This window comes from Pseudophryne corroboree, chromosome 2 (genome assembly GCF_028390025.1).
Source record: "Pseudophryne corroboree isolate aPseCor3 chromosome 2, aPseCor3.hap2, whole genome shotgun sequence".
Taxonomy (NCBI): domain Eukaryota; kingdom Metazoa; phylum Chordata; class Amphibia; order Anura; family Myobatrachidae; genus Pseudophryne; species Pseudophryne corroboree.
Genome location: NC_086445.1, coordinates 681994503 through 682022397, shown reverse-complemented (window position 1 = coordinate 682022397; position 27895 = coordinate 681994503). Strand labels below are relative to the sequence as shown.

Genomic DNA, 27895 nt, shown 5'->3' with positions numbered 1-27895 from the left:
TTGGACTAGATGCATCATCGCTTTGAAAGTGATAAAATGGAGAGTGAAAAAGTGCCAGCCAATCAGGGCTTAACTGCCATGTCACAGCCAGGCTGTGTTTGAAAAATGTCAGTTAGGAGCTGATTGGCTGGTACTTTTTCACTCTCCATTTTATCACTTTCCAAGCGCTGATGCATCTGGCCCTTTAGCTCCAAAAGCAATGTTGGTCCTATAATTTTAGATTCTTTTCAGATGCAGAGTTTGAACTGTCTGCATTACATTTCATTTGGCTATATAAGTATGTAGTGCATATTTGAATATATATCAAGCTTTGCAACATATTAGCAGATTATATTTCTCCAGCCATTCTATCTATTTGTACAAAAAGAAAACACACATTTAAAATAAAAAGCCTCTTCAAAGAGGATACTTGACAATGCTATTTATAAGATAGTTCTGTAATAAATACATGCCTGCCAACACTGAGGTCATGGGTTTGATTTCCACCATAGCCCTAACTGTGTGGAATTTGTACATTCTCCCCTAGTTGTGTAAGTGTGTTCATGCATATGCGTTTAGGGAGGCTAGATGGGCCAAGTGGTTCTTTTCTGACGTCAAATTCTATATTTCTATGTAACACTGTCCCATCTGAAATCAGGACATTGTGAACACAGCAACATGAATTGTGTACATGAAATGATGAGTTCACTCCTATTTAAGGCATGGCACATGTCCCGGTAGTGTGCCTTATGGATCCGAAAACGACTCTATTCCATCCCCCTACTCCCCTAAAATGACACTAGCATTTCACTAGGACCACTGGCTCCATAATGAGTGGGACATACATTCCAACATCCTGGCAGTTCTAATATGGGATCCCTGAGCTTGGGATGCTGGCTGTCAAAATACCGACAGCGGCATGCCGGAGCTCAAGATCCTGACAGTATGAGGGTGATTCTTCTTGATGCACAGGACAGCTACAATACTTGAAATGACATACTTCTTCAAAATACCAAGATTTTAGTGGGTCTTAAGTTATAGGGTAAGGCATTGCTACTAAGCAATTAAGTTTTCATATAACAACAATTTCTTAACAGACCAGTTTAAAAGGAAAACAAATGAAAAGCGTGTGATGCATGGGACTTTATGTTCACTTTCTGGAGAATCACCCTTATAATAACTAAGATAACCCTGATCTCTTAAACCCCTAGCCCTAACCCAGCTTTCTTGCAGCCTGACCCTAACCTACCACCACCGCAGCTTAACCCTAACCCTCCCCAGTGGTGCCTAACTCTAACCCTCTGTCCCCTGCAGCCTAACCCTAACCCTCCCCGTGGTGCCTAACCCTAACTTCCCCTTCCTGATAAAACTCTAAAAGAGAAGCGCTTGTAATATGTTTATCGAATACATGCGCATTCGATAAACATATTACAAGCGCTTCTCTTTTAGAGTTTTACCAGTTTATTTTTACTGAAGCTGCTAACAGCTTCAGTGGCTTCTGAGTGTGGTGTTCCAGCAGTCCTCAATCAGGATTCCAGCATTCGGAATCCTGGCGCCAGCATACCGAGCTGTGTCAGGATTCCAGCATCAGTATTCCGACTGCTGGGATCCTGTGTGCCAGGATCCGGACTATGGGGGTGATTCCGAGTTGTTCGCTCACTAGCTTTGAACACGCTAAGCCGCCGCCTACTGGGAGTGTATCTAAGCATAGCAGAATTGCTAACGATAGCTTCGCTAATTTTCTCGTAACGATTACCCCGCAGTTTCTGAGTAGCTCCAGACTTACTCAGCCATTGCGACCAGCTCAGTCCTTTTCGTTCCTGGTTTGACGTCACAAACACACCCAGCGTTTGCCCAACCACTCCCCCGTTTCTCCAGCCACTCCTGCATTTTGCAACTTGAACGCCTGCGTTTTTCCGCACACTCCCATAAAACGGCCAGTTTCCGCCCAGAAACACCCACTTCCTGTCAATCACACTACGATCAGCACAGCGATGAAAAAGCTTCATTATGCCGTGAGTAAAATACCTAACTTTTGTGTAAAATAACTAAGCGCATGCGCTCTGCGAACCTTGCGCATGCGCAGTATGCGACTAATCGCAGTATAGCGAAAATCGGCAACGAGCGAACAACTCGGAATGACCCCCCATATCCCATTCTAACTTGCAAGTCAAATTACATTGAGAAATATAATCTGCTATTATGTTGCACAGCTATATATTTATATGAATATAAAAAGAAAACTCTGAAGGGGTGGGATGACAGGGCCGTCTCCTCACACATCATGAATCAAAACAGTTTGGAGGTGTCATCAAGGTTCTACCCAATATGTTTTTAGAGCATGAAACAGGATCCTGGTGACACAATATTCAACAGACATATTGGTAACAGCCTACTTTACTGTAGAGTTATATATTCAGTTTAACTAAAATGATAAACAGTATTACGGAAAACACTATTGCAATAAACCTCTCTATGAAGGGAAGAGACGTCTGGAAAATGGCATTTACATGGCAGCACTATGAGCCTCTAACTCACACTCATCAGTGCAAGACAGGTGGTTGTGGGCGGCATTGGGAAGTGCTGTACAAGTATTCTCAATAAAACAATGAGTAGTGACAAAGAGATATTTAGAATGATTCCCAGGAAACAAATATTCAGATAGACCCTACGAAAAGAAAATAAATTGTAGTAGGGATGACCATCGGTGTGCTCACCATCAATAGTTACCATCATTGGTGCATGCACAGTAGCACAGCTGGATGAAGCAGTTAATAAATATGCCACTAATCAGCCTCTTCTGTCACTCCAACCCCTTTCTTTCTCTCCAGCTTCAGCTAACCCCCCTTCTGTCTCACCAGCCAGTCCCCCTTCTGTTTCACGAATCAGCCCCATTCTGGTTCTCTATCTAGCCTTCCTTCTGTCTCTCCATGCAAGTCCCCCTTCAGTCTCTCCAGTCAGCCCCCTTCTGTCAATCCAGCCAGCCACCTCTTTCTGTCTCTCCAGTTAGTCATCATTCTGTCTCTCCGGCCAGTCCCCCTTCTGTCTGTCAAGCCATCCCCCTTCTGTCTCTCCAGCCATCCCCCCTTTTGTCTGTCCAGCCAGCCCTCTACTGTCTCACCAGCCAGGCACTTAATTCTCATCAGCTAGCCCCTTCTGCCACACTAGACAGCTTTTCTTCTGTCTGTCCAGCCATCCCTCTTCATTTTCTTCCAGTCAGCCTCCTTCTGTCTTTCCAGACAGCCTCCTTCTGTCTTTTCAGCCAGCCTCTTCTGTTTCTTCAGACATCCCCCCTTCTGTTTCTCCAGCCAGCATCATTTTGTCTTACCAGCCTCCCCTCTTCTGTCTCATGAGCCAGCACCCTACTGTCTCTCCAGTCAGCCCCAGATACTTAATTTCTTCTGTGTCTTCTGGCTGCGGCTGTGGTCTACGCGCTGTGGTCGGCTTCTCTGTCTTACAGCAGTGAGATGCGCGTAATGTCATGATGTCACGTGCACCTTGTCTCAGTAATAAAAAAATACAAAAACACTTTATTCGTTGTACCATGCAGTTGCCAGCAAGTGCCAGTGGCTGCCCGGCCCAGATTCCACACCACAGTCATTCATCTACACTTGTTGTGAGCCAGGGGCTGGCCCCCCTCTCTTTTGATGGTGGCTCTGTATTGTTGTCATAAAATTACATTTTTCAGATGTCCAGTAATTTTAGAAACTTGTATTTGAATATTTTTTTCACAAAAAGCTTCTTACTGCTTCTCATTATATTCAGCACGTTTGGAAGAAAAAAAAGAATACCCACATAAACCTAAAAAGGACATGAATGTTTCTAACTTATTCCTTATCTGTGGTTATAATGCCAGTGGGTTTTTTTTCTCCACAATAGAATTCCCTTAAAGAGACAAAAGTCAATGCGTAAAATTCTAAAAGAGAAAGGGAAGCTCTCTAATTTATGGACAAAACAGGGGGATGAATTTCTGGTGTACAGCGGCTCGTGTACCTCTCCGGAGACGGCCTGTGAACCACTTGTAAATTACTTGGATGTGAGTATTATGCAGCTGCAGGGGCATAGCAAGAGCTTTGTGGCCTTCATAGCAACACCGTAATACTTCTAAAGAGACACCTCTCTATGTCCCAGTTAACAATATGCTACATTGCAGTGCTGAGTGTCAGTGCACATTATGTCACACAGTGCCTCAAATTCACATTGTGCTATGATATTACATACGGTCAGGTTTTACCCACATTCATAAGTGTGCAGGGAAACCTCTCTATTTCCATATACAGTAAGAACTTTTATTAATACCTGCAACTACGACAAATTCACTCCATGATAATGCATAGGTTGTCAGACAGACCTTTAACTACTTGTGGGTACTTGTGCAGGTACTTGTGCAGTATGAAATACAATATATGGCTAGCATTATACATGACTCCTCTAAGAGTTGCTCTAGAACATAGAAAATGATGACTACTCATTTGAATATCACTGTGGCTTTTCTGACAATTTCATAATCCTCTACACCATGACTGCACCAGTGTACCGCAGGGACGTGCGGTGAGGTAAATGGTTGAGGAGGCACTGGCTAGTACCAGAGCCAGATTTACACACAATATATGAACCCAAGGGTTCATGCAGGGCCATCTCTAGCCAATTTGGCTCCCAGTGCAAGATTTAAAAAATGTGGCCCCCCCAAATGACATTAGAAAAAATGCACAAACCCCCCCCAGATTTAAAAAAAAAACATTGCGTTCCCAGCAAGGGTGAGGGGGCGTGGCCTCATTTAAATGGGCACGCTTCATTAAAATTGGCGTGGCCTTATCTGAAAAGACTACCTTACACCCCAGTTTTTGACCCTGCACCAACAGATCACGGCCACTATAGGGAAAAAAATTTCACCATATTAAGCCCGACACAGTAATGCCCCCTGCACCATATTATGCCACACACCGCAATGCTCTTGATACATTAAATCCCCACATTACGGCAGGCAAGAGTCCCCATTTTACACATTACGGCAGGCAAGAGTCCCAATTTTACACATTACGGCAGGCAAGAGTCCCCGTTTTACACATTACGGCAGGCAAGAGTCCCAATTTTACACATTATGGCAGGTGTTCCGATTTTACACATTATGGCAGGCAAGTGTCCCCATTTTACACATTATGGCAGGCAAGTGTCCCCATATTACACATTTTGGCAGGCAAGTGTCCCCTGTTACACCTTATGGCAGGCAAGTGTCCCCATTTTACACATTACGGCAGGCAAGTGTCCACATTTTACACATTATGGCAGGCAAGTGTCCCCATATTACACATTTTGGCAGGCAAGTGTCCGCTGTTACACCTTATGGCAGGCAAGTGTCCCCATTTTACACATTACGGCAGGCAAGAGTCCCCATTTTACACATTATGGCAGGTGTTCCCATTTTACACATTATGGCAGGCAAGTGTCCCCATATTACACATTTTGGCAGGCAAGTGTCCCCTGTTACACCTTATGGCAGGCAAGTGTCCCCATTTTACACATTACGGCAGGCAAGTGTCCCCATTTTACACATTACGGCAGGCAAGAGTCCCCATTTTACACAATACGGCAGGCAAGTGTCCCCATTTTACACAGTACGGCAGGTGTTCCCATTTTACAATTTATGGCAGGCAAGTGTACCCATTTTACACATTTTGGCAGGCAAGTGTCCCCATTTTACACATTTTGGCAGGCAAGTGTCCCCATTTTACACATTATGGCAGGCAAGTGTCCCCATTTTACACATAATGGCAGTCAGAGTCCCCATCAAGAGAGATTGAGAGAGACAGAGAGAGTCACTATACTTACAGAGGCGATTCCCGCTCTTCGGCCCACCTCTCCCGCCATCGCGCCGGCCGCCTCTCCCTCTTCATCTTCGTAACTTGGCTCCCCCTCCTCTTCAGTACTGCGCTCAGGGGGCGGAGTTTCGTGGAACGACACGGTTGCGTCGTGACGTCACGACGCAACTGCGTCATTCCCTGAAACTCTGCCCCCCCGAGCGGGATACTCGGGAAGAGTGAGGAGGGAGAAGCAGGGAGCCACAGTCAGTGACGCGGCGGGCACCCCATGCATTTGCACAGCTCGCCCGCCCCAAGAAACGACCCTGGGTTCATGTGTGCATTATACCCAGGTGCAGCAGTATATACTGCTGGAAATTTAGAGTGTTTTGATCAGAGATGTAGGTATGCAGGGAGGCACTCCCTCACCTGCCATAGACTTTTTACTCCAGAGTTTTGACTATAAAAATTATTAGAATAATAAAAAGAATATATTACTAATATAATATTTATTTATTTATTTATTTATTTATTAACAGTTTCTTATATAGCACAGCAAATTCCGTTGTGCTTTACAATTGGACACAATGATAAAACAAAACTGGTTAATAACAAACAGTCATAGAGGAAGGAATTTGTATTTTTAATATACTTTATTAAGTCAAAACTCTGGTGCAAACGTTAGTATGACAGGAAAGGCTCTGCCTCACCTGCCTTACCCCATAGTATGTCACTGGACTGTAGCACCCTCACACGTAATGAATATCTGGCATTCAGTAGATACCTATGTCGGGTCCAGAGGGCAGACTTTCCTCCTCGCTACTCTTTCCTCTCAGTGGGTGGATACCTCACAACGTTTACTTTTTCCCTTTCTTTAAGCTTTATGACGTTTCTCCTTGTTTTAAAATGTTAAAATTCAATGAGCAGACACATCTACAGGTTTTATCTATGGAGGTTTAGGGTTACTATTACTATTCTGTGAAATGTTCTGCTCTAAGACATTACTTAGTTAACATGCATCAACATGAACTCTATGGCCTATATACATTATGTTTAAGTTACACCTACTGCATATGTTGATGGTTTGGTAAATCCTGCATAGGTCCCTTGTGTACTGTTTCTCATCCCTTTGAATAAAATGTCCATTAAAAAAATGCTGAAAAATAAAGTATGCTTATAAAATAATTGAATGTTTTAGAAGCCTGTTATATATGTCATATATGTTTGGCAATGAGTGTTCATTACAGTGATTATTAATGTGTGACTTCTTGCCTAACTACAGCTATTACAGTTTGATTTTCATTTTTCAACCCAGGTGGAGTATTTTGGGCAAATCCAGATTGGTTCTCCACCTCAGACCTTCACTGTGATCTTTGACACCGGCTCCTCAAACTTGTGGGTCCCATCTGTATATTGCACAAGTTCAGCATGCAGTAAGAGAGCACTATTACATATTTAGTGACATACTGTAGTTACACAATGGACTCATTGTGCAACCTTATATTCCCCGAGGACAGTATCTATAATGATAGTGAAATATCGGACATTGGTAAATTAAAGGCAATTATAAAATTAGACATCTGATTCATAATAAGCTGAGTTTACTGCACAATATTACCTTCATAGAATAAGTAGATAAATGAATTGCTGCACACTCCCGGTTATTAAGCCTTGTAGAGTGATAAATTGCATGGTGCTAAAGTACCAGCCAATCAGCTCCTAGCTGTCATTTTTCAAACAGCCTGTATCATGACAGTTAGGAGCTGGTTGGTTGGTACTTTATCATCGTCCAATTTATCTCTCTTCAAGGCTTGATTAATCTGGGCCACAGGTGTGACTGTAGATAAGTTCAATTTATCAACCTGTTCCCCACACACCAAAAGCAGTTATCAAAAATATAACTAGGAACTTGGCTTGGCAGGAAACATTATGTGTATAGCAATGTAATATGCAAAAACAAATAATAATTATTAATAATGTTGTGTTATGTCTTTGCAGTGAGTCATGCTAGGTTCTACCCAAGTCACTCTACGACCTACCTTACTGATGGACAATCTTTCTACATCCAGTACGGAACTGGCAACTTAACAGGAATATTAGGAATTGATCAAGTTACTGTAAGTGCTAGACACTGAAATATTGCACAAAATGAAGGATAACATAAACTTAACTAGTTCTGCATCTCCTACTACTGCTTGGACAAACTCACAGACATATGATCTTAGGGGGTGATTCAGATCTGATCGTTAGTCGCCACCCAAGGGGAGTGTATATTAGCCGTGCGAGTGTGCGATCGCATGCGTACAACGAGGATCAGTACAAAATCCCGCTGGACGGGATCCCGGCAGTCGGAATACTGACACTGGAATCCCGACCAGCACAATCCCACAGGGGTGGCGAGCGAAACGCAGCCCCTTGCGGGCACGGTGCCTCGCTGCTCTCGGCACACTAATTTATTCTCCCTCTATGGGTGTCGTGGACACCCACGGAGGGAGAATATGTCGGGATTCTGCCGGTCGGGTTTCCGGTGTCGGTATTTCGACCGCCGGGATTCCGTCCGGCGGGATCTTGACCGCATCCCGTACAACGAGCTGCTAAAAAAAACCTCACTCAACGGACAGCTGCAAATCCGTTCACACCTCACTCACCAGTGAATGATTTGCCATGTGTGTGCAGTCTGTGCGCAGCCCAGCACATAGGGGGAGATGTACTAAGCCTTGAAAAGTGATAAATTGCACAGTGATAAGTACCAGCCAATCAGCTCCTTCCTGCCATGTTACAGGCAGTGTTTGAAAAATGACAGGAGCTGGTTGGTCAGTATTTTATCACCGTGCTATGTATCACTTTTAAAAGCTTAGTACATCTGGCCCATACTCCTACAGTGCGATCAGAACGGGATGATCAAGGCCGTAGCTGACGTCACACACCCTCCCCGAAAACGTTTGGGCGCGCCTGCATTTACCCTGACCCAGAAAATGGTCAGTTACCACCCACAAATGGCCTCATCCTGTCAATCAGCATGCGACAGGCTGTGCGATTAGGATTTTCGCGACATGGTGTCGCTGACCGGCGATGCCTGTTGTTGTTTGCAGATGCGCTTGCATATTGTGGTGCATACGCATGCGCAGTTAATAGCTGATCACCCGTTAATAGCTGATTGAATGCACAGCAGCGATCAGGTCTGAATCGGGCCCTTATACCAGTACATTCCATTTATATTAAGGTCTACTTTGAATTCAGTTTTTTAACTAGTGCAGTCTATGAAATGAATGCAACCATCTGATCTGTAAATATGTACAGTGAGCTTGGCTGTGTGGCATTTTGTGTTTACTACATGTGCAAATTCAATGTCTTGTACTGTATATGTTTTTGGATCTTTTCTTTATTCAGCTGCAATACTTTTTCCTATACAGTAGCAACATACACACCTAAAGTAAGTCTTAGAAATAAAAACAATTGTTACAGCTTCAGTGTGTGTGTGTGTGTGTGTGTGTGTGTGTGTGTGTGTGTGTGTGTGTGTGTGTATGTGTGTGTGTATATATATATATATATATTATAAACACACGCACACATATGCGTATATATGTGTCCACTAGGGTTACCACCTCATCACTTTAATTCTGGACACAATTTAATTATACAGGTTCTTTGTCTGATTAAAACCAGGTGAAATTGAGTTTTGAAGTCAGCCAGCCACAGAACCTGTGTAATTAATCTGTGTCCAGAATTAAAGTGATGAGGTGGTAACCCTACTGTCCACGCATCTCTGATCAAAATTCACCAAGTTTACAGCAGTACAGATATGTCCTCTTTCAGTGTTGCGTATGAATCCCAGCACACTGGGGGTCATTCAGACCTGATCGCTCGCTAGCATTTTTTGCAGGTCAGAACTGCACATGCGTATGCACCGCATTGCACAGGTACAAAGCGGATCGTTGCTGTGCAATAGATTTTATGAAGAATCCATTCGCACAGTCGATCGCAAGGTGATTGACAGGAAAAAGACGTTTGTTGGTGGCAACTGACCACTTTCAGGGAGTGTTTGGAAAAACGCAGGCATGTCCATGCGTTTGCACTCAGAGAGGGCTCCTGACGTCAATTCCGGCCCCGAACAGTCTGAAGTGATCGCAGCGGCTGAGTAAGTCCTGGACAATTCAGAAACTGCACAAAGTTTTTTTTCACAGCTCGGCTGCACATGCATTCGCACACACTTGCAAAGCAAAATTACACTCCCCTGTAGGCGGCGACTATGTGCTCGCAGCAGTGCAATCAGGTCTGAATTAGGCCCACTGTTCCTTGTATTGTGGACTTTATGCTACGCCTACAACCCGCTATGCCATTCCGTTCAATGGGAGCTGCATGCGTCCACCTCCGTTTGATTTCTATGGGAGCCAGCAGCGATACAAATGGTCTGTTGTATGATGCCCGCATGAACCCTTGTGTTCACATATGTCTGTATAGATCTGGCTCTAATACTAGCCAGTTCCTCCCCAGCTATTTCCCTCACTGCACATCACTAGGATGTGTATATATATATTTGCCTACTCTCCCAAAACTATGATCCCAAAAATCAGGTGGTGCTCCCACCTCCCCTGGAAAGTGGGCATGTCTCCTTGAGCCACCCGTATTCCAGCTGCTCACTTATCGAGTAACGTGGGCGGACTGGGTGGCTGATGAGCTTTGCACTGAATTGCACCGTAGCCACGTCCCCGGTTGCACAATTCTGGTAATCTCACCATTATATAGCGGGAAGCATGGCTATTATCACGTGATCATGAAGTAATTCCCCCACCCACAACCTCTTCTTTGGCAGCATACCCCTTTGCCCACCCCCTATTTCATGCACCCCCCCATCCTCGTATCACCCACCACTGTGCTATAGCTATATATATATGTACCCACGCTCATCGTGGTTACATCTCAGTAAACCCACGCCTTATTAGGTGGGAACGTGTCCACGTCTAAGGTACGCAGCTCAGTACAGCTAGAGTGCCTATACGCAGCAGATGTAACCATGATGAGCGCGGCTACATCTGTATATATATATATATATATATATATATATATATATATACAGAAAGAACAAATGAGGGGCGCGGAGTATAAGTAAAGTGCTTTAACAATTGCTTTAATTGTAGTACATAGATACATACATATCAGTTCAGTAAACACGGCTCAGTCGGTCACCCTCGGTGCCTCCGGATAACATCCGATACGGAAACCTTCTGCCGGCAATTCACCGCTCTCCGGTATAAGCTCCACACAGTCAGGGCAGCATACAGGACGTCAGCACGTCTACTCTGTCGTTGCCACGCCAACGCGTTTCAACCATCAAGGTCTTCGACACCCCCTGACGAAGACCTTGATGGTTGAAACGCGTTGGCGTGGCAACGACAGAGTAGACGTGCTGACGTCCTGTATGCTGCCCTGACTGTGTGGAGCTTATACCGGAGAGCGGTGATCGGTGAATTGCTGGCAGAAGGTTTCCGTATCGGATGTAATCCGGAGGCACCGAGGGTGACTGACTGAGCCGTGTTTACTGAACTGATATGTATGTATCTATGTACTACAATTAAAGCAATTGTTAAAGCACTTTACTTATACTCCGCGCCCCTCATTTGTTCTTTCTGCGTGTAATCCCATTGAGCCCGTGGTACGGCTTACATCTTGAGGAGGCTGCAGAGGATTGCTGTTGTGTCCAGTGAGAATTCTTCAGGAGCATTCAATTATCTATGATAAGACTCGGACTGGGTGGATCAGCGCGTATATCTTTACAAATATATATATATATATATACATATATATATATATATATATATAGACATAGATATAGATAGATAGATAGATAGATAGATAGATAGATAGATAGATAGATAGATAGATAGACAAAAAAGAACCAGAGGGCACAAAGACATTAAAAGCAATTGTCCATAAATGAGTTCATATAAGCTTAGACTGGAAAACGTCCGTATATGAATAAAAGTTCCCTTGGACTTGATTTTATTCCGCAGTTGAAGCTCTCTTCAGCCAAACTTGAGCCACCAATAATTTCCAAATCAGGTGAGTGGGACAGTCTGAAATATACCCTCTCACCAGTATAATGCTTCAGATATGGCACAAAAAGACTCTTATTAATTTAATATCTGAATCAATTAATTCATAATATCCACGATAATGTTTTTATAGGAATATTATCTAAAAAGCTGTTTATTCCATCAAAGATTGTGATCCTACCTCTGAAGAAGTTCCATTCAAGGGACAAAATGCTTAGGGTTGCTGGTGTCCTTTTCCATACTTCATCATTGGGGCCCCCACCATAGAGCTCACGCTCATCATGGTGTTTGGTGGGAATCCATAACATTTGTTCCTGTTTGACGATGGTTCGTTGTAACACTATGATGTGAGAAGTTTTTTGTTTGTTTTTAAATATCCTGCATATTATGAACAAATTGGCTAAGATAGTCAATTAATAAGAGGCGTTTTGTGACATATATGGGGTGTGCTTCTGGTTAGAGGGTACAGTATAATTCAGATTGTTACACTCAACTGATTTGGGTATTATTGGTAGCTCAGGTTTGGATGAAGAGAAATTCAACTTCAGAATAAAATCAAGTCCAATTCAACTTTTAATTACAGATATTTTCCAGTCTAAGCATATATGAAATAATTTATGGACAATTACATGTAATGTCTTAGCACCCTCTGGTTCTTTTGTGTTCATTTCTGTTGGGTTCCCACTAACAGGGGTTCTACTGTGACTGTGACGTGCTGCTATAAGAATAGGAAGCATGTGACAAGGGTATATTTGTTATGGTAAGGTATGTTTCATTTGTCTAGTGCATCTTATCTGTATTTCCTGTCTCACAGGTCCAGGGTATAACTGTACAGCAACAAATGTTCGCAGAAAGTGTGTCGGAGCCAGGTAGCACCTTCCAAGATTCTAATTTTGATGGGATTTTGGGCTTGGCATACCCTTCACTAGCTGTGGACAATTGCACTCCTGTGTTTGACAACATGATCGCTCAGAATTTAGTGGAACTGCCAATGTTCGGTGTCTATATGAGCAGGTAACAATGAAATATGTTATGCTTTTTGGCTTAGTATAAAGTATAAGTATAAATAGGATTTATTAGTATAAATATTAGTATAAATAGGATTTTAATTACCTATCGTTTAATCCTTTTCTTGTAGTCTGTAGAGGATACATTAGTACCATGGGGTATAGACCGGTCCACCAGGAGCCATGGGCACTTTAAGAGTTTGAGAAGTGGGCTGGCTCCTCCCTCTATGCCCCTCCTACCAGACTCAGTCTAGAAACTGTGCCCGAGGAGACGGACAACTTAGAGAGAAGGATTTTACACAGATAGTGGCGAGATTCACACCAGCTCACACAAGGCAAACCAAGCTAACCAGCTTGAAAACTCAGCAACGGCTGAACAATATTACTTAACAAAGTAAGAAAAAACAGTACTTAACCAAGAACTAAGCAGTACTGAACTAAGTAACCACTGCAGGATCATGAAGTGCTGGGCGGGCGCCCAGCATCCTCTACGGACTACGAGAAAAGGATTTACCGGTAGGTAATTAAAATTCTATTTTTTTTTACATCCTAGAGGATGCTAGGGTCCACATTAGTACCATGGGGATGTACCAAAGCTCCCAGAATGGGAGGGAGAGCGTGGAGGCTCCTGGAGAATTGACTGACCAAACTTTAGGTCCTCAGAGGTCAAAGTATCAAACTTGTAGAACTTAGTAAACGTGTTCTACCCTGACCAAGTAGCTGCTTGGCAAAGCTGTAAAGCTGAGACACCCCGGTCAGCTACCCAGGAAGAACCCACCTTTCGAGTAGAGTGGGACTTAACCAATTTTTGACATGGCAATCCTGCCGTAGAATATGCATGCTGGATAGTGAACCTGATCCAGCGAGAAATTGTCTGCTTAGAAGCAGGGCACCCAAATTTCTTGGTATCATACAGGACAAACAGAGAGTCCGATTTTCTGTGACGAGAAGTTCTCTTCACATAAATCTTCAAAGCCCTCACAACATCCAGGGACTTTGAGGGAAATGAGGAGTCAGTAGCCACTGGCACCACAATAGGTTGGTTGATATGAAAAGCCGACACAACCTTTGGAAGAAACTGCTGACGCGTCCTGAGCTCAGCTCTATCTTCATGGAAAATTAAGTAGGGGCTCTTGCAGGACAAAGACCCCAATTCAGGCACACGCCTAGCAGAAGCTAAGGCCAACAATGTGACAGCCTTCCACGTGAGAAACTTGACCTCAACCTCCTGTAGAGGCTCGAACCAATCTGATTGGAGGAACTGTAACACCACATTAAGAGGCCGGATGTGCAGAACCCCTTTCAAGAAAGTCTGAACCTCAGGAAGGGAAGCCAGTTGTTTCTGGAAGAAAATGGACAAGGCCAAAATCTGGACCTTAATGGATCCCAAAAGCAGGCCCATATCAACACCTGCTTGCAGGAAGAGGAGAAATCGCCCAAGTTGAAACTCCACCGTTGGAAACTTCTTGGATTCACACCAAGATGCACACTTTTTCCAAATGCAATGTAATGTTTAGACGTTAAGCCTTTCCTAGCCTGTATCAGGGTAGGAATAACCTTGTTCGGAATGCCCTTCCGAGCTAATATTTGGCGTTCAACCTCCATGCCATCAAACTTAGCCACGGTAAGTCTTGACAAGCGAACGTCCTGTTTTGCAACAGGTCCTCCTGAAGAGGAAGAGGCCTCGAATCGTCCAGCAGTAGATCCAGAAGATCCACGTACCAAGCCCTTCTTGGCCAGTCTGGAACAATTAGGATTGCCTGAACTCTTGTTCTTCTTATGAGCTTTAGAATCCTTGGAATGAGTGGAAGTGGAGGAAACGTGTACACTGACTGGAACACCCACGGGGTCACCAGGGCGTCCACCGTCACTGCTTGCAGGTTTCTTGTCCTGGAACAGTACCTCCGAAGGTACACCCCAAAGATTTGTCACCTCCGTGAACACCTCCGGGTGGAGGCCCCACTCTCTTGGATGGAGATAGTGTCTGCTGAGGAAGTCCGCTTCCCAGTTGTCCACTCCCAGAATGAAGATTGCTGACAGCACCAACGCATGCCTTTCTGCCCAGAGGATGATTCTTGTCACCTCTGACATAGCAGCTCTGCTCTTCATTCCGCCCTGTCAGTTTATGTAAGCCACCGTCGTTACATTGTCCGACTGTACTTTAATGGCCCGGTCTTGCAGAAGATGTGCCACTTAGAGGAGGCCGTTGTACATGGCTCTTAGTTCCAGAATGTTTATTGGAAGAATGGATTCCAGACTTGACCATCTTCCATGGAAGGTTTCCCCTTGCGTGACTGGAACATCCACAGAGTCACCAGGGCGTCCACCGCCACTGCTTGCGGGTCTTTTGACCTGGAACAGTACCTCCAAAGCTTCTTGTTGAGATGGGAGGCCATCATGTCTATTTCAGGTACACCCCAAAGATTTGTCACCTCCGTGAACACCTCCGGGTGGAGGCCCCACTCTCTTGGATGGAGATAGTGTCTGCTGAGGAAATCCGCTTCCCAGTTGTCCACTCCCAGAATGAAGATTGCTGACAGCACCAACGCATGCCTTTCTGCCCAGAGGATGATTCTTGTCACCTCTGACATAGCAGCTCTGTTCTTCATTCCGCCCTGTCAGTTTATGTAATCCACTGTCGTTACATTGTCCGACTGTACTTTAATGGCCTGGTCTTGCAGAAGATGTGCCACTTAGAGGCGGCCGTTGTACATGGCTCTTAGTTCCAGAATGTTTATTGGAAGCATGGATTACAGACTTGACCATCTTCCATGGAAAGTTTCCCCTTGCGTGACTGGAACATCCACAGAGTCACCAGGGCGTCCACCGCCACTGCTTGCGGGTCTTTTGACCTGGAACAGTACCTCCAAAGCTTCTTGTTGAGATGGGAGGCCATCATGTCTATTTGAGGTACACCCCAAAGATTTGTCACCTCCGTGAACACCTCCGGGTGGAGGCCCCACTCTCTTGGATGGAGATAGTGTCTGCTGAGGAAGTCCGCTTCTCAGTTGTCTTGCAGAAGATGTGCCACTTGGAGGAGGCCGTTGTACATGGCTCTTAGTTCCAGAATGTTTATTGGAAGAATGGATTACAGACTTGACCATCTTCCATGGAAGGTTTCCCCTTGCGTGACTGGAACATCCACAGAGTCACCAGGGCGTCCACCGCCACTGCTTGCGGGTCTTTTGACCTTGAACAGTACCTCCAAAGCTTCTTGTTGAGATGGGAGGCCATCATGTCTATTTGAGGTACACCCCAAAGATGTCACCTCCATGAACACCTCCGGGTGGAGGCCCCACTCTTCTGGATGGAGATCGTGTCTGCTGAGGAAGTCCGCTTCCCAGTTGTCCACTCCCAGAATGAAGATTGCTGACAGCAGCAACGCATGCCTTTCTGCCCAGAGGATGATTCTTGTCACCTCTGACATAGCAGCTCTGCTCTTCATTCCGCCCTGTCAGTTTATGTAGGCCACCATTATTACAGTGTCCGACTGTACTTTAATGGCCCGATCTTGCAGAAGATGTGCCGCTTGGAGAAGGCCATTGTACATGGCTCTTAGTTCCAGAATGTTTATTGGAAGAATGGATTCCAGACTTGACCATCTTCCTTGGAAGGTTTCCTCTTGCGTGACTGCGCCCCAACCCTTGAGACTTGCATCCGTGGTGAGAAGGATCCAGTTCTGAATCCCGAACCTGCGGCCCTCCAGAAGGTGATTCATTTGCAGCCACCAGAGGAGTTAAATCCTTGCTTTCAGCGACAGACGTATCCTCTGGTGCATGTGTAGATGAGATCCCGACCATTTGTCTAGGAGATCCAGTTGGAAGGACAGAGTATGAAACCTTCTGTACTGTACAGCCTCGTAGGAGGCAACAATCTTCCTCAGAAGACGAATGCACTGATGAACCGATACCCGGGTAGGCTTCAAAACATCCCGGACCATTGATTGTATCACCAACGCTTTCTCCACCGGTAGAAACACCCTCTGCGCTTCCATGTCGAGGATCATCCCCAGGAAAGACAATCTCCTTGTCGTCTCCAAATGTGACATCGGAAGGTTCAAGATCCAACCATGTTCCCTGAGCAGACGAGTCGTGAGAGCAATGGACTGTAACAACTTCTCCCTTGATGACGCCTTTATCAGCAGATCGTCCAGATATGGAATTATGTTCACTCCCTGTCTGCGGAGGAGAACCATCATCTCTGCCATCACCTTGGTGAACACCCTCGATGCCGTGGAGAGACAGAATGGCAGCGCCTGGAAATGATAGTGACTGTCTAACAGTGCAAATCTCAGATAAGCCTGATGCGGCAGCCAAATCGGAATGTGGAGGGATACCAGAAACTCTCCAGACCTGAGATCAACACTCTCAGAGACTCCATTTTGAATTTGAACTGCTCAGATAAGGGTTTAACGATTTCAAGTTCAAAATCAGTCTGACCCAACCATCCGGTTTCGGTACCACAAAAAGGTTTGAATAGTAACCCTTGTGGAACTGGAATAATGACTTGTGACTTTTCCAATTTTTGGATGGCTTCCTGTAGGATAGCCCTGTCTGTCAGTAAAGCTGGCAAGCCCGATTTGAAGAACCGGTGAGGTGGTAGTTCTTGAAACTCCAGCCTGTACCCCTGGGACACAACATCCTGTATCCAGGGATCAGGCCAGACGACACCCAGACGTGGCTGAAACGTCTGAGTCTCGCACCCACCACCCCTTTCTCCAGGCTGTGCGGTCCACCGTCATGCTGAGGATTTTGAGGAACAAGAAGCAGGCTTCTGGTCCTGGGAACCAGTTTTTTTTTTATTTGGCATGACCACCTCTAAAGAAGGTGGTTGGAGGCTTTGACTTTTTTTGTCTTTGCGGTCCGAATGGATTGTGATGTAGGTGAAGAAAAGGGTTTCTTCATAGAGTAGCTGATGGAAGAAAAGGTGACTTTCCCGCGGTTGCCGTGGAAATCCACGCATCCAACGCTTTCCCAAATAAAGCCTGACCTGTGAAGGGTAGGTTCTGCACACTTCACCTGGATTCCGCGTCTGCAGACAATTGGCGTAACCAGAGTCCTCTGCGAGCTGAGACAGCCATGGAAGATATCCTTGCATTCAGCGTACGCAGGTCCTTCATGGACTCTACCATGAAACCCGCAGAATCCTCTATGTTACGCAAAAACAGTTCAATGTCACCTCTATCCATAGAATCTAAGTCTTCTAGTAACGTGCCTTTACTGTAGCCTTAGAAATCCATGCACAGGCAATAGTGGGCCTTAATGCCACTCCTGAAACAGTGTATATGGATTTGAGCGTAGTATCAATCTTACGATCAGCCGGTCTTTTAACGCGGTAGATCCAGGAACAGGTAAAACCACCTTTTTTTGACAGTCTGGAGACAGACGCGTCAACTATGGGTGGGTTTTTCCATTTTTTTCTATCCTCCTCAGGGAAGGGAAAAGCAACCCTTTTTGGGATCTGGAATTTTTCTCCGGGTTTTCCCAGGAATTTTCAAATAGAGCGTTTAATTCTTTAGATGCAGGGAAGGTTAGTGAGGCTTTCTTATTGTCCGTGAAGTAAGCCTCCTCAACCTGCTCAGGTGGTGTGTCAGTAATATTTAACACATCTCTAATGGCCTCAATCATGAGCTGCACCCCTTTGCAAGGGATGCTGCCCCCCTCAGCACTTCCCCATCACCGTCTGCTATGTCAGAGTCGGGATCCGTGTCAGCTTGCATCTTTGGGTATATGCTAGGGAATTTAGAAGAAATAGGAACAGAACCTGACCAAACTGCCATAGAATTCTTTAAAACCTGAGTTTCAGGCTCAGTATGAGCTACCCTAGTAGAGATCTGAGAGATCATTCCCTTAATAGAAGTCAGCCATTCTGCCTCAGTAATAGGAATCTGAGACAAGACATTACATCCTGGGTACATGGAATGGACTCCTCTGGAGAAGAAACATCCTCTGCAGCATAAGACACAGAGTCCCTGGACATGGCTATGTGAGAAAACATACACCCACACACACAGGAAAATGTCAGACACAGCTTCCCCCAAGTATACCACAGAGAAACACAGAGCTTTGAGCCAGCACACACAGCACTTCCCTAGGTAGATATAATACAACTACCTAGCGCTGACTGTGTATCTTAATAGACTACACAGTAATTATACAGCCTCCCCCCCCCCTTCCACAACCCCCTGGTACCGCACAGGATATCTGGAGTTGCGTGGAGGGACAGCACTCCCTGTCAGCGTCTCTGTAGTTGGATCTGCAGGCAGGAAAATGGCTCTAAACGCTGCTGGGTCTGCTCTGAGGGGAAGCACCGCCCCCTGAATATGGCGCTGCTCCCCGCACTTCAAATCTTTATACTGGCCTGAGGAATGGTGCTTGCAGTGTTACTGAGGTAGAAATACATTGGGGATAAACCCCTGGTGTCCCCCAGCACACCGAGCTGTACCTGTACCAAGACATGAAAGACCATATATATATACATATAATAGAAATCCAGAGGTCTTAGTTACATACAGTTTGCAAACGTATGATAAGCCACCAGGCCCCGACAAGGCTCCTCTGATGCTGGTGGTCCCTAACTCTAGGTCTGGGCCCGGGGTGCAGGACCCCTCAAACCGGCAAAGGCCAGCTACCCCAGGGCAGCACAACACGAGAAGATAAAGTGTTAGTATGTGTTAATAAAAGGAAAACAAAATCCAAATACAAAAATTAATATACTAGTGAGAGTGTAATTAAAAGACCAGAAGGATTAATAAATGTGTTAAGGGGGTGCTAAATAAGATCTTGCAGTGTACACTGCGAGAGGCCAATTGTTTTTGGAAGAACACTGACAAGGCCGAAATCTGGACCTTGATTGATCCCAATCGTAGGCCCGCCTCCACACCAGCCTGCAGAAAATGGAGAAAACGTCCCAACTCAAACTCTTCCGTAGGAGCCTTCTTGCATTCACACCAAGACACATATTTTCTCCAAAAACGGTGGTAATGTTTCGATGTTACTCCTTTCCTGGCCTGAATAAGGGTGGGGATGACTTCCTTCAGAATACACTTTTGGGCTAGGATCCGGCGCTCAACTGCCATGCCATCAAACGTAGCCGCGGTAAGTCTTGATACATGCACAGCCCCTGCTGCAGCAGGTCTTTGCGAAGAGGAAGAGGCCGAAGATCTTCTATGAGCAACTCCTGAAGATCTGGGTACCAAGCCCTCCTTGGCCAGTCTGGGGCAATGAAGATTGCTCGAACTCTTGTTCTTCTTATGATCCTGAGCACTTTTGCGATCAGCGGAAGTGGAGGGAAGACATACACCGACCAGAACACCCACTGGGTCACCAACGCATCCACTGCTATTGCTTGAGTGTCTCTCGACCTGGAACAATATTTCTGAAGCTTCTTGTTGAGATGAGATGCCATCATGTCTACTTGAGGAACTCCCCAAAGACTTTTCACCTCTGTGAAGACTTTTTGGTGTAGGCCCCACTCTCCTGGACGGAGATCGTGTCTGCTGAGGAAGTCTGCTTCCCAGTTGTCTACTCCCGGAATGAAAATTGCTGACAGAGCCTTTACATGTCTTTCTGCCCAGAGGAGGATCTTCGTCACCTCTGCCTTTGCCGCTCTGTTTTTCGTTCCGCCCTGCCTGTTTATGTACGCGACTGCTGTTACATTGTCCGACTGGATCTGCACGGGATGATATTGAAGAAGATGTACCGCTTGTTGAAGGCCATTGTAAATGGCTCTCAATTCCAGCACGTTTATGGGAAGGCAGGCTTCCTGACTTGACCATTTTCCCTGGAAGCTTTCTCCCTGAGTGCCATTACCCAGCCTCGGAGACTTGCATCCGTGGTTACCAGGAGCCAGTCCTGAATCCTGAACGTGCGTCCCTCTAGTAGGTGAGAACTGTGTAGCCACCACAGGAGCAAAATCCTGGCTTTTGACGACAGGATTATCTTCCGGTGCATGTGAAGGTGGGATCCCGACCACTTGTCCAACAGGTTCCACTGGAATACTCTGGCATGGAACCTCCCAAACTGTATGGCTTTGTAGGCTGCCACCATCTTCCCCAACAACCGAATGCACTGATGGATCGACACGCTTGATGGTTTCAATATTTGGTTTACCATTTTCTGGATTTCCAGAGCCTTTTCCACCGGAAGAAAAACTCTCTGAACTTCCGTGTCCAGAATCTTCCCGAGAAAAGACAATCTTGTCGTCGGTTCCAACTGTGACTTTGGATAATTTATGATCCAACCGTGTTGTTGGAGTATCGACAGGTAGAGTGTGATGTTTTGTAACAACTGCTCCCTGTATCTCGCCTTTATCAGGAGATCGTCTAGATAAGGAATTATATTGACTCCTTTATGACGCAGGAGAACCATCATCTCCGCCATCACCTTGGTGAATACCCTCGGCGCCATGGAGAGACCGAAAGGTAACATTTGGAATTGGTAATGGCAATCCTGAACCGCGAATCTCAGATAAACCTGGTGAGGAGGATAAATGGAAGCATTCTTTATGTCTACAGAGTCAGACACCATGAAGTCCACCTCCTCCAGCCTGGATATCACTGCCCTCAGTGATTCCATTTTGAACTTGAATCGTTTCAAGTAGCGATTCAGATTTTTTAGGTTTAGGATTGGTCTCACCGAGCCGTCCGGCTTTGGAACTACAAAAAGGCTTGAATAAAACCCTTCTCCTTGTTGTGTCAAAGGTACCAGGACTGTGACCTGATCCTGACATAATTTTTGGATTGCCGCTGTTACTGCTTCCCTTTCCGGAAGAGAAACTGGCAAGGTCGATTTGAAAAATCGGCATGGGGAAACGTCTTGAAACTCCAGCTTGTATCCCTGGGACACTATTTGCAACACCCAGGGATTCAGGACAGACAGGGGGAAACCTCTTGCTTTTTTGTATTTATTGGGCCGAAAGGACTGCATGTGTGGGTGATATGACTTTTTTGCCGGTGCAGGTGCAGAGGGCAAAAATGTTGACTTACCTGCGGTAGACGCCGAGACTAACGCATCCCGTGCATCGCCAAATAAGGCCTCACCTTTATATGGGAGAGCCTCCACATTTCTTTTGGAATCTGCTACCACGTTCCATTGGCGAATCCACAACGCCCGCTGAGCCGATACTGCCATGGTAGCGGCTTGTGAACGCAAGAGTCCAATATCTTTCATCACTTCTAGCATGTATGCGGCAGCGTCTTTGATATTCCCTAACTTATGGAGTATCTCATCTTTATCAATCGTGACAATTTCTGATGACACACTTTCTGACCATTTTTCAATAGCGCGACTCACCCAAGCAAGCAATTGTGGGCCTGAGCAGCGTACCATTGGTAACATAAATGGATTTCAATGTAGTTTCCATCTTTTGGTCTGCCAAGTCTTTTAGTGAAGCCGTGCCAGGTGCAGGGAGAATTACCTTCTTTGTCAACCTAGACAGTGCACTGTCTAACACAGGGAGTGTCTCCCATTTTTTTCTTGTCCTCCACCGGGAAAGGATAAGCTATCTGAATTCTCTTGGGAATACAAAGTTTCTTTTCGGGATTCACCCACATCCCTTCAAAGAGAGTATTAAGCTTGTGGGAAGGAGGGTAGGTGACCTTGGATTTCTTTTCTTTATAGAAATAAGCCTTCTCCTGAGGTACAAGGGTGGCTTTCGTGACTTCCAGCACTTCCCTTATAGCTACAATCATATATTGTATATTTTTACTATCGTCGACACAAGAATCAGTGTCCGTGTCGGTATCAGTATTCACAATATGCGCAAATGGTCTCTTATGTGACCCAGGGGGGTCGCCTGAGGATGGAAGAACAAAGCCCTGAAAAATCACATCTTTCACAGATTTTCTCCAGCACTCAGCATGAGATTCAGACTTATCTAATCTCCTATTGATATGATGCATACTATCACGTATTTCTTTCACCCATGCAGGCTCTTGGTGTGCTGGCAGCGCCACCACATTACAACTCTGTGTCCCTAAAATGCCTTCCTCTGGGGAGGAACTCCCTGTCTCAGACATGTCACACACGTGTACAACACACTCTCACAGACACACTGGGACTTATAGGGGACAGACCCACAGTAAAATCTGTCAGAGGGACACAGTTTAGGAGCAGCCAGTTCACAACCCAGCGCCAAAGAAAAAAAAACCTGTGCCACGTACTTTGTACACAGAGACAAAATCCCTGTGTAGCGTACTCCGTACACAGAAACCTTTAAGCGCTATTAGATTATGAACAATATGATTTAGCACCCAGGCCCCCCCCCCCTTTTGTCACCCTGATACTTGTTCAGAAGTGGAGGAGGACCAGCATCTCCTCTGCAGTCTGTGAATGAGAGAAAATGGCGCTGAACAGTGCTGGCTGCCTGAAGAGGAAGCTCCACCCCCGCAATGTTGCGTTTCTCCTCAGAGATTTTTCACATAATATTTATACTGGCAGGGGTAGGGCTGTGCCTTGGCATCTTATGCCCCCTTTTATCCAGTTTACGAGGTTATTTGCTGCCCAGGGCACCTCCCCCCCAGCACCCTGCACCCTGCAGTGCCTGTGCATGTGTGGGCAGCAATGGCGCGCTGCGCTCCCGCCAGCCGCGCGGTACCTCAGCCGTCATTTTACTTGATTGAAGATCTGTCTTCTTACACTCACCTGTCTTCTGACTTCTGGCTCTGTGAGGGGGGTGACGGCGTGCTGTGGGAGTGCGCATCTAGACACGGCTAGCGTTCAGTTCCCTTCAGGAGCTAATGGTGTCCTGTCAGCCAGAAGCAGAGCCATGAAACTCTTCAGGAAGTTGGTTACTACTTCTGCCCCCTCAGTCCCACGAAGCAGGGAGACTGTTGCCAGCAGTTCTCCCTGAAAATAAAAAACCTAACATAAGTCTTTTCAGAGAAACTCAGTAGAGCTCCTCTGGAGTGCATCCAGTCTGCCTGGGCACATTTCTAAAACTGAGGTCTGGAGGAGGGGCATAGAGGGAGGAGCCAGTTCACACCCATTGAAAAGTCTTGAGAGTGCCCAGGCTCCTGCGGAACCGTCTATATCCCATGGTCATGAAGTGGACCCCAGCATCCTCTAGGATGTATGAGAAAATAAATTTAGTCTAAAATATTCTAATGCAATATGTGTTAGTAGACGGTGAGAATTTAGAAGATACATTCTTAGTTATTCAGTTGATGCTGCTATATTTCTGACAATATATAAAAGATCATTATGACCACTCAACGGGATCCGGTGAGGATCCCGGCGTTCGGGATCCTGGCAGTCAGAAGAATACCAATGCCGGAATCCCGACACTATTCAGAATGACAACACCGGCATCCCGAATAGTATCTCCAGCAAGGCCCCAGAATCCCGATAGCCAGGATCCTGAACGAGCATCCGCCACCACACCAAAGAGGTAAGCCGGATAAGTTTAGGCTGTGGGGAAAGGGTTAGGGTGGGTTAGGTTTATATTGCGGGGAGGAGGATGGCAGGCTTAGGCACCCTCCGTGGAGGGTTAGGTTTAGGCTGCAGGGGGAGATGAGTGTTAGGATTAGGCTGTGGGAAGGGGGGGTTAGGTTTTGGCGCCACCAGGGATTAGGCTACAGAAAGGGAGGGTTAGAGGCCAGGGGTGTAGGTAAGTATACCCCCTCCTCTCTTAAAATGCCCCTGAGCAGACGGTTACATTAAAACAACAGAGGTACTAATTAAACGACCTGTAATCAAGCATACATATCATTAAAACCTGGATTTGAGAACTAAGGTTGGGAAACACTGATGTAATCTATTCACTGCTTTTTAGTTTTTTTGTGTGACATCACAAATTACATCACATTGATGTTAAATAGTCTTAGATCCAGTAATTCAATGAAAGTGTAATTATCTTGATATGCAAACTTTCCTTTTAATAATGTGTATATACATTTATCCAATTTCCCAGGAATTCTAGCTCCACAGAAGGTGGTGAGCTGGTACTTGGGGGCTATGACAATACTCGGTTCTCTGGTCAGTTAAACTGGGTGCCAGTTACTCTCCAGGGCTACTGGCAGATCCAAATTGATAAGTAAGTATATGCTTAATAAAACAATATCTCTACAAGCTTATATATAGGGGTATCACATTGATCTTTATTCCACTATTCCCTCATTTAAGTCGCTCAGTTTTTTTGCTCTTTAAGACTAGAGGGTAAATTTACTAAGCTCTGTTTGGGCATTTTTTCAAACTTGGAAATTTACTAAAGTACAAACTCGGGAGTGTTTGTTCAAATAGATGTACAAAACATGTGTGGACATAGATATAGGATCAAATACACCATAGGCCAAATGCGTATGTAATTTCCATAGACAACACTGAAACATGGGAATTTACCTAGAATCGTTTCTGCAGAACACACCCGTGAATTGAGCGTGCTCAAATGCAGGGGGGAAACTGCATGAGTTCCCCCTGTATTTTAAGAACCAGCATTTGGCTCTTGGACTGATCCTGGTTCCAGAAATACTGGGGGGGGGGATATGTTGGGGTCCCCCATATTTTTTTAAACCAGCACCAGGTTCTACTAGCCAGGGAGGTAATGCCACAGACAGAGGACAAGCTTATATTGGTCCCCTGGCCATATAACATTAACCCCTCTAACTAGGCAGATCTGGCCAGGGTTTCCTGGGGAAGTGGGGACCCCCAACAAAGCCCCCCCCCCCCCCCACTTCAGGCACCCAAGGCCTGGTTTGAAGACCAGGACTATCCCCTAGGTGGTGAGTGCTGAATTAATAGTTCATTAGTTTTGTTTGTAAAAAAATATATATTGTTTTTTTACAGGAGGGACTGTTTGTAGCAAATCAGAGAGTGTCTCTATAAAAGCTGCCTGCTGATTGGCTGTGAGCGGCTGCGCTGTCAATCCCCATAGATTTCATGGTAGTAAACTTCCAATGAAGTCTAAGGCGAGAACCACTACATTGTATCCTATGATGTTCGCCTCTATTAATCTTGTGGTTTTCATCACTAACCACACTAGAGATAAAATGTAATACATTTATTCAGTACCAGACTGCCGATTTGGCTCTTCTGGCGAATGCCACACAGAGAGGTCAGGCTTGCCAAGCAGCTCAACCTCAAAGCACTCTGCTTGGCTGCCTGGCTCTCATAGACAGGGGCTGGCCGAGCAGCTACACCTCCCGGCGCCCTGTGAACTGTGACCATCCCCCCTTTTTGTGTGTGCACACAATTCAATTCCAGGGCTATATAACAGCCCCAGTCTGTCCCTGGTCTTACCTGTACATGTGTTTCTCTGTAGTGGTCAATAGCCTTTGATGAGGTGCAGTGACATCATCTCCATATAGAAGAGAAAATAACAGAAGTAGTGCAATAACTTCCAAAAAGTTTATTTTAGCACAAATGTATCACCCCGGGGTTGGCAGGTGTCTAAGTGGTTGGAAGAGGTATCACAGGTGTAGGGATGGTGTAAAATTCAAATATTTTTGTCAGACGCTGCAATACTTGATCTGCTGTTTTCTTCTCCTCCTGAAGCCATGATGCTACCTCCCAAATAGCCAAGATTTTAAGTTGCCCCGACAGGATCTCTACCTGCTAGGTATCTGTCAATGCTTAGGCCTGATAACACCTCCTCTCCATACGGTCGTGAGTGTGTGCGTGTGTGTGTGTGTGTGTGTGTGTGTGTGTGTGTGTGTGTGTGTGTGTCAGTGGCGTGCGATGAGGTCAGTGGCTGGTGAGGCACTGCAGCCATAATGTCTGTTGAGTCCCGCCGATTACTCCTACCTCCGCCGAGCCAATGCCCACTACTGCTGCTGCCCCATTTTGGGAGAGTACTGTGTCTAGGGGGCCAGTGGGCAGGGTGGGGAATGTGTGTCCCTGGGGCCAGGGGGAGGAGGTGGTAGGGTGGGTAGTGTACTGTATGTACCCGCTGGCCTGGCGGTGTACTGTATGTTCAAGAGGCCGGGAAGGGGGGGGGGATTACGTGTATGTTCCGAGAGGCAGGGTTGTTAGTTAGGATGGGTACTGTACTGTGAGACATGGAGCACAAGCTCCATACACTACGCTACTGCAGGATGGGAGCAGTAGAAGTGCAGAGCAGGGGGTGGGATGGGAGTAGTCATGGTGGAGAGCAGGGAGCAGGCTGAGAGTAGTAGTGGTGGAGAACAGGGGGCAGGCTGGGATTAGTAGTAGTGAGAAGCAGTGTTGGGGAGCAGGGGGCAGGCTGGAAGTAGTAGTGGAAAGTGGGAGACAGGATGGGAGTAAGAGTAGTGCAGAGTAGGAGGGCAGGCAGGGAGTAATAGAAGGGGGGCAGGATGGGAGTAGTGGTGGGAAGATGTGGGCAGGATGAGAGTGGAAGGGAATCGGCGAGCATAAGATAGAATAAGCTGAACAAGGATCTCACCTCCTCTTTAGCTCCTGGGTCCCAGCCACCGGTGCTCCCTCCATACTGGCAGCAGGCTCACACAGGACGGGCGGACACTCGGACATCCGGAGTGAAAGTGATGGGTCCCTCTTCTCCGGTACCTCACACCTGTCTCTTTCCTGTGTGCTCCAGCGGAGCTTAGACACGGGGTTGGACGCGGCATGCAATCGGGTTGGGTGGGGGAGTGGCGCCGAACCTCTGCTCCAGTTGTACATGATCAGCTCGTCAATGCTTCCATGTTTGCGTGCTCGCAGTAGAGCCCGCCCCATCACTGGTGCCAGCCAACGTTTGCAGTACAGGCTGCACTGGCTGCAGCCTACAGACATTCTTGAGCACAGCTGGTGCTGTCTGGGTGACAGTCGGTGGCGGTCGGCACTGGGATGGGGGCATGACCTCCGTTGCAGCCCAGCTCTCCCTGCATATGATGCAGCTTTAGAAGGGGTAATGCCGCTGCTGTATATTCCAACGGAGAATGGTGGTGGGGGGGAGTGGGGGGTTGGTATGTTTCCAACATGACCTGTGTATTTTGAAAATGTGTCAGGTGGTAATACATACACCTGTGCACCAGCAATGGGATTTGTCAAGGAGCCTTAACAAATCCCCTTGCTGGTGCATAGGTGTATGTATTACAATCTGACACATTTTCAAAATACACAGGTCATGTTGGAAACATACCAAC

At 46.0% G+C, this 27895-nt stretch overlaps 1 protein-coding gene across 1 annotated transcript in view; it reads left to right on the top strand.

The window, feature by feature from the left end:
* The first annotated feature begins 3870 nt into the window (after positions 1 to 3870).
* Positions 3871 to 27895, top strand: part of CTSE (cathepsin E) — an 81167-nt gene continuing 57142 nt past the window's right edge. Inside the window, exons 1-5 of the mRNA XM_063957253.1 lie at positions 3871 to 4015; positions 7093 to 7210; positions 7776 to 7894; positions 12645 to 12844; positions 24748 to 24870. Of these exons, the coding sequence (XP_063813323.1) occupies positions 3884 to 4015; positions 7093 to 7210; positions 7776 to 7894; positions 12645 to 12844; positions 24748 to 24870 (692 nt within the window). The 5' untranslated portion in view covers positions 3871 to 3883. The remainder of the gene's footprint in view (positions 4016 to 7092; positions 7211 to 7775; positions 7895 to 12644; positions 12845 to 24747; positions 24871 to 27895) is intronic.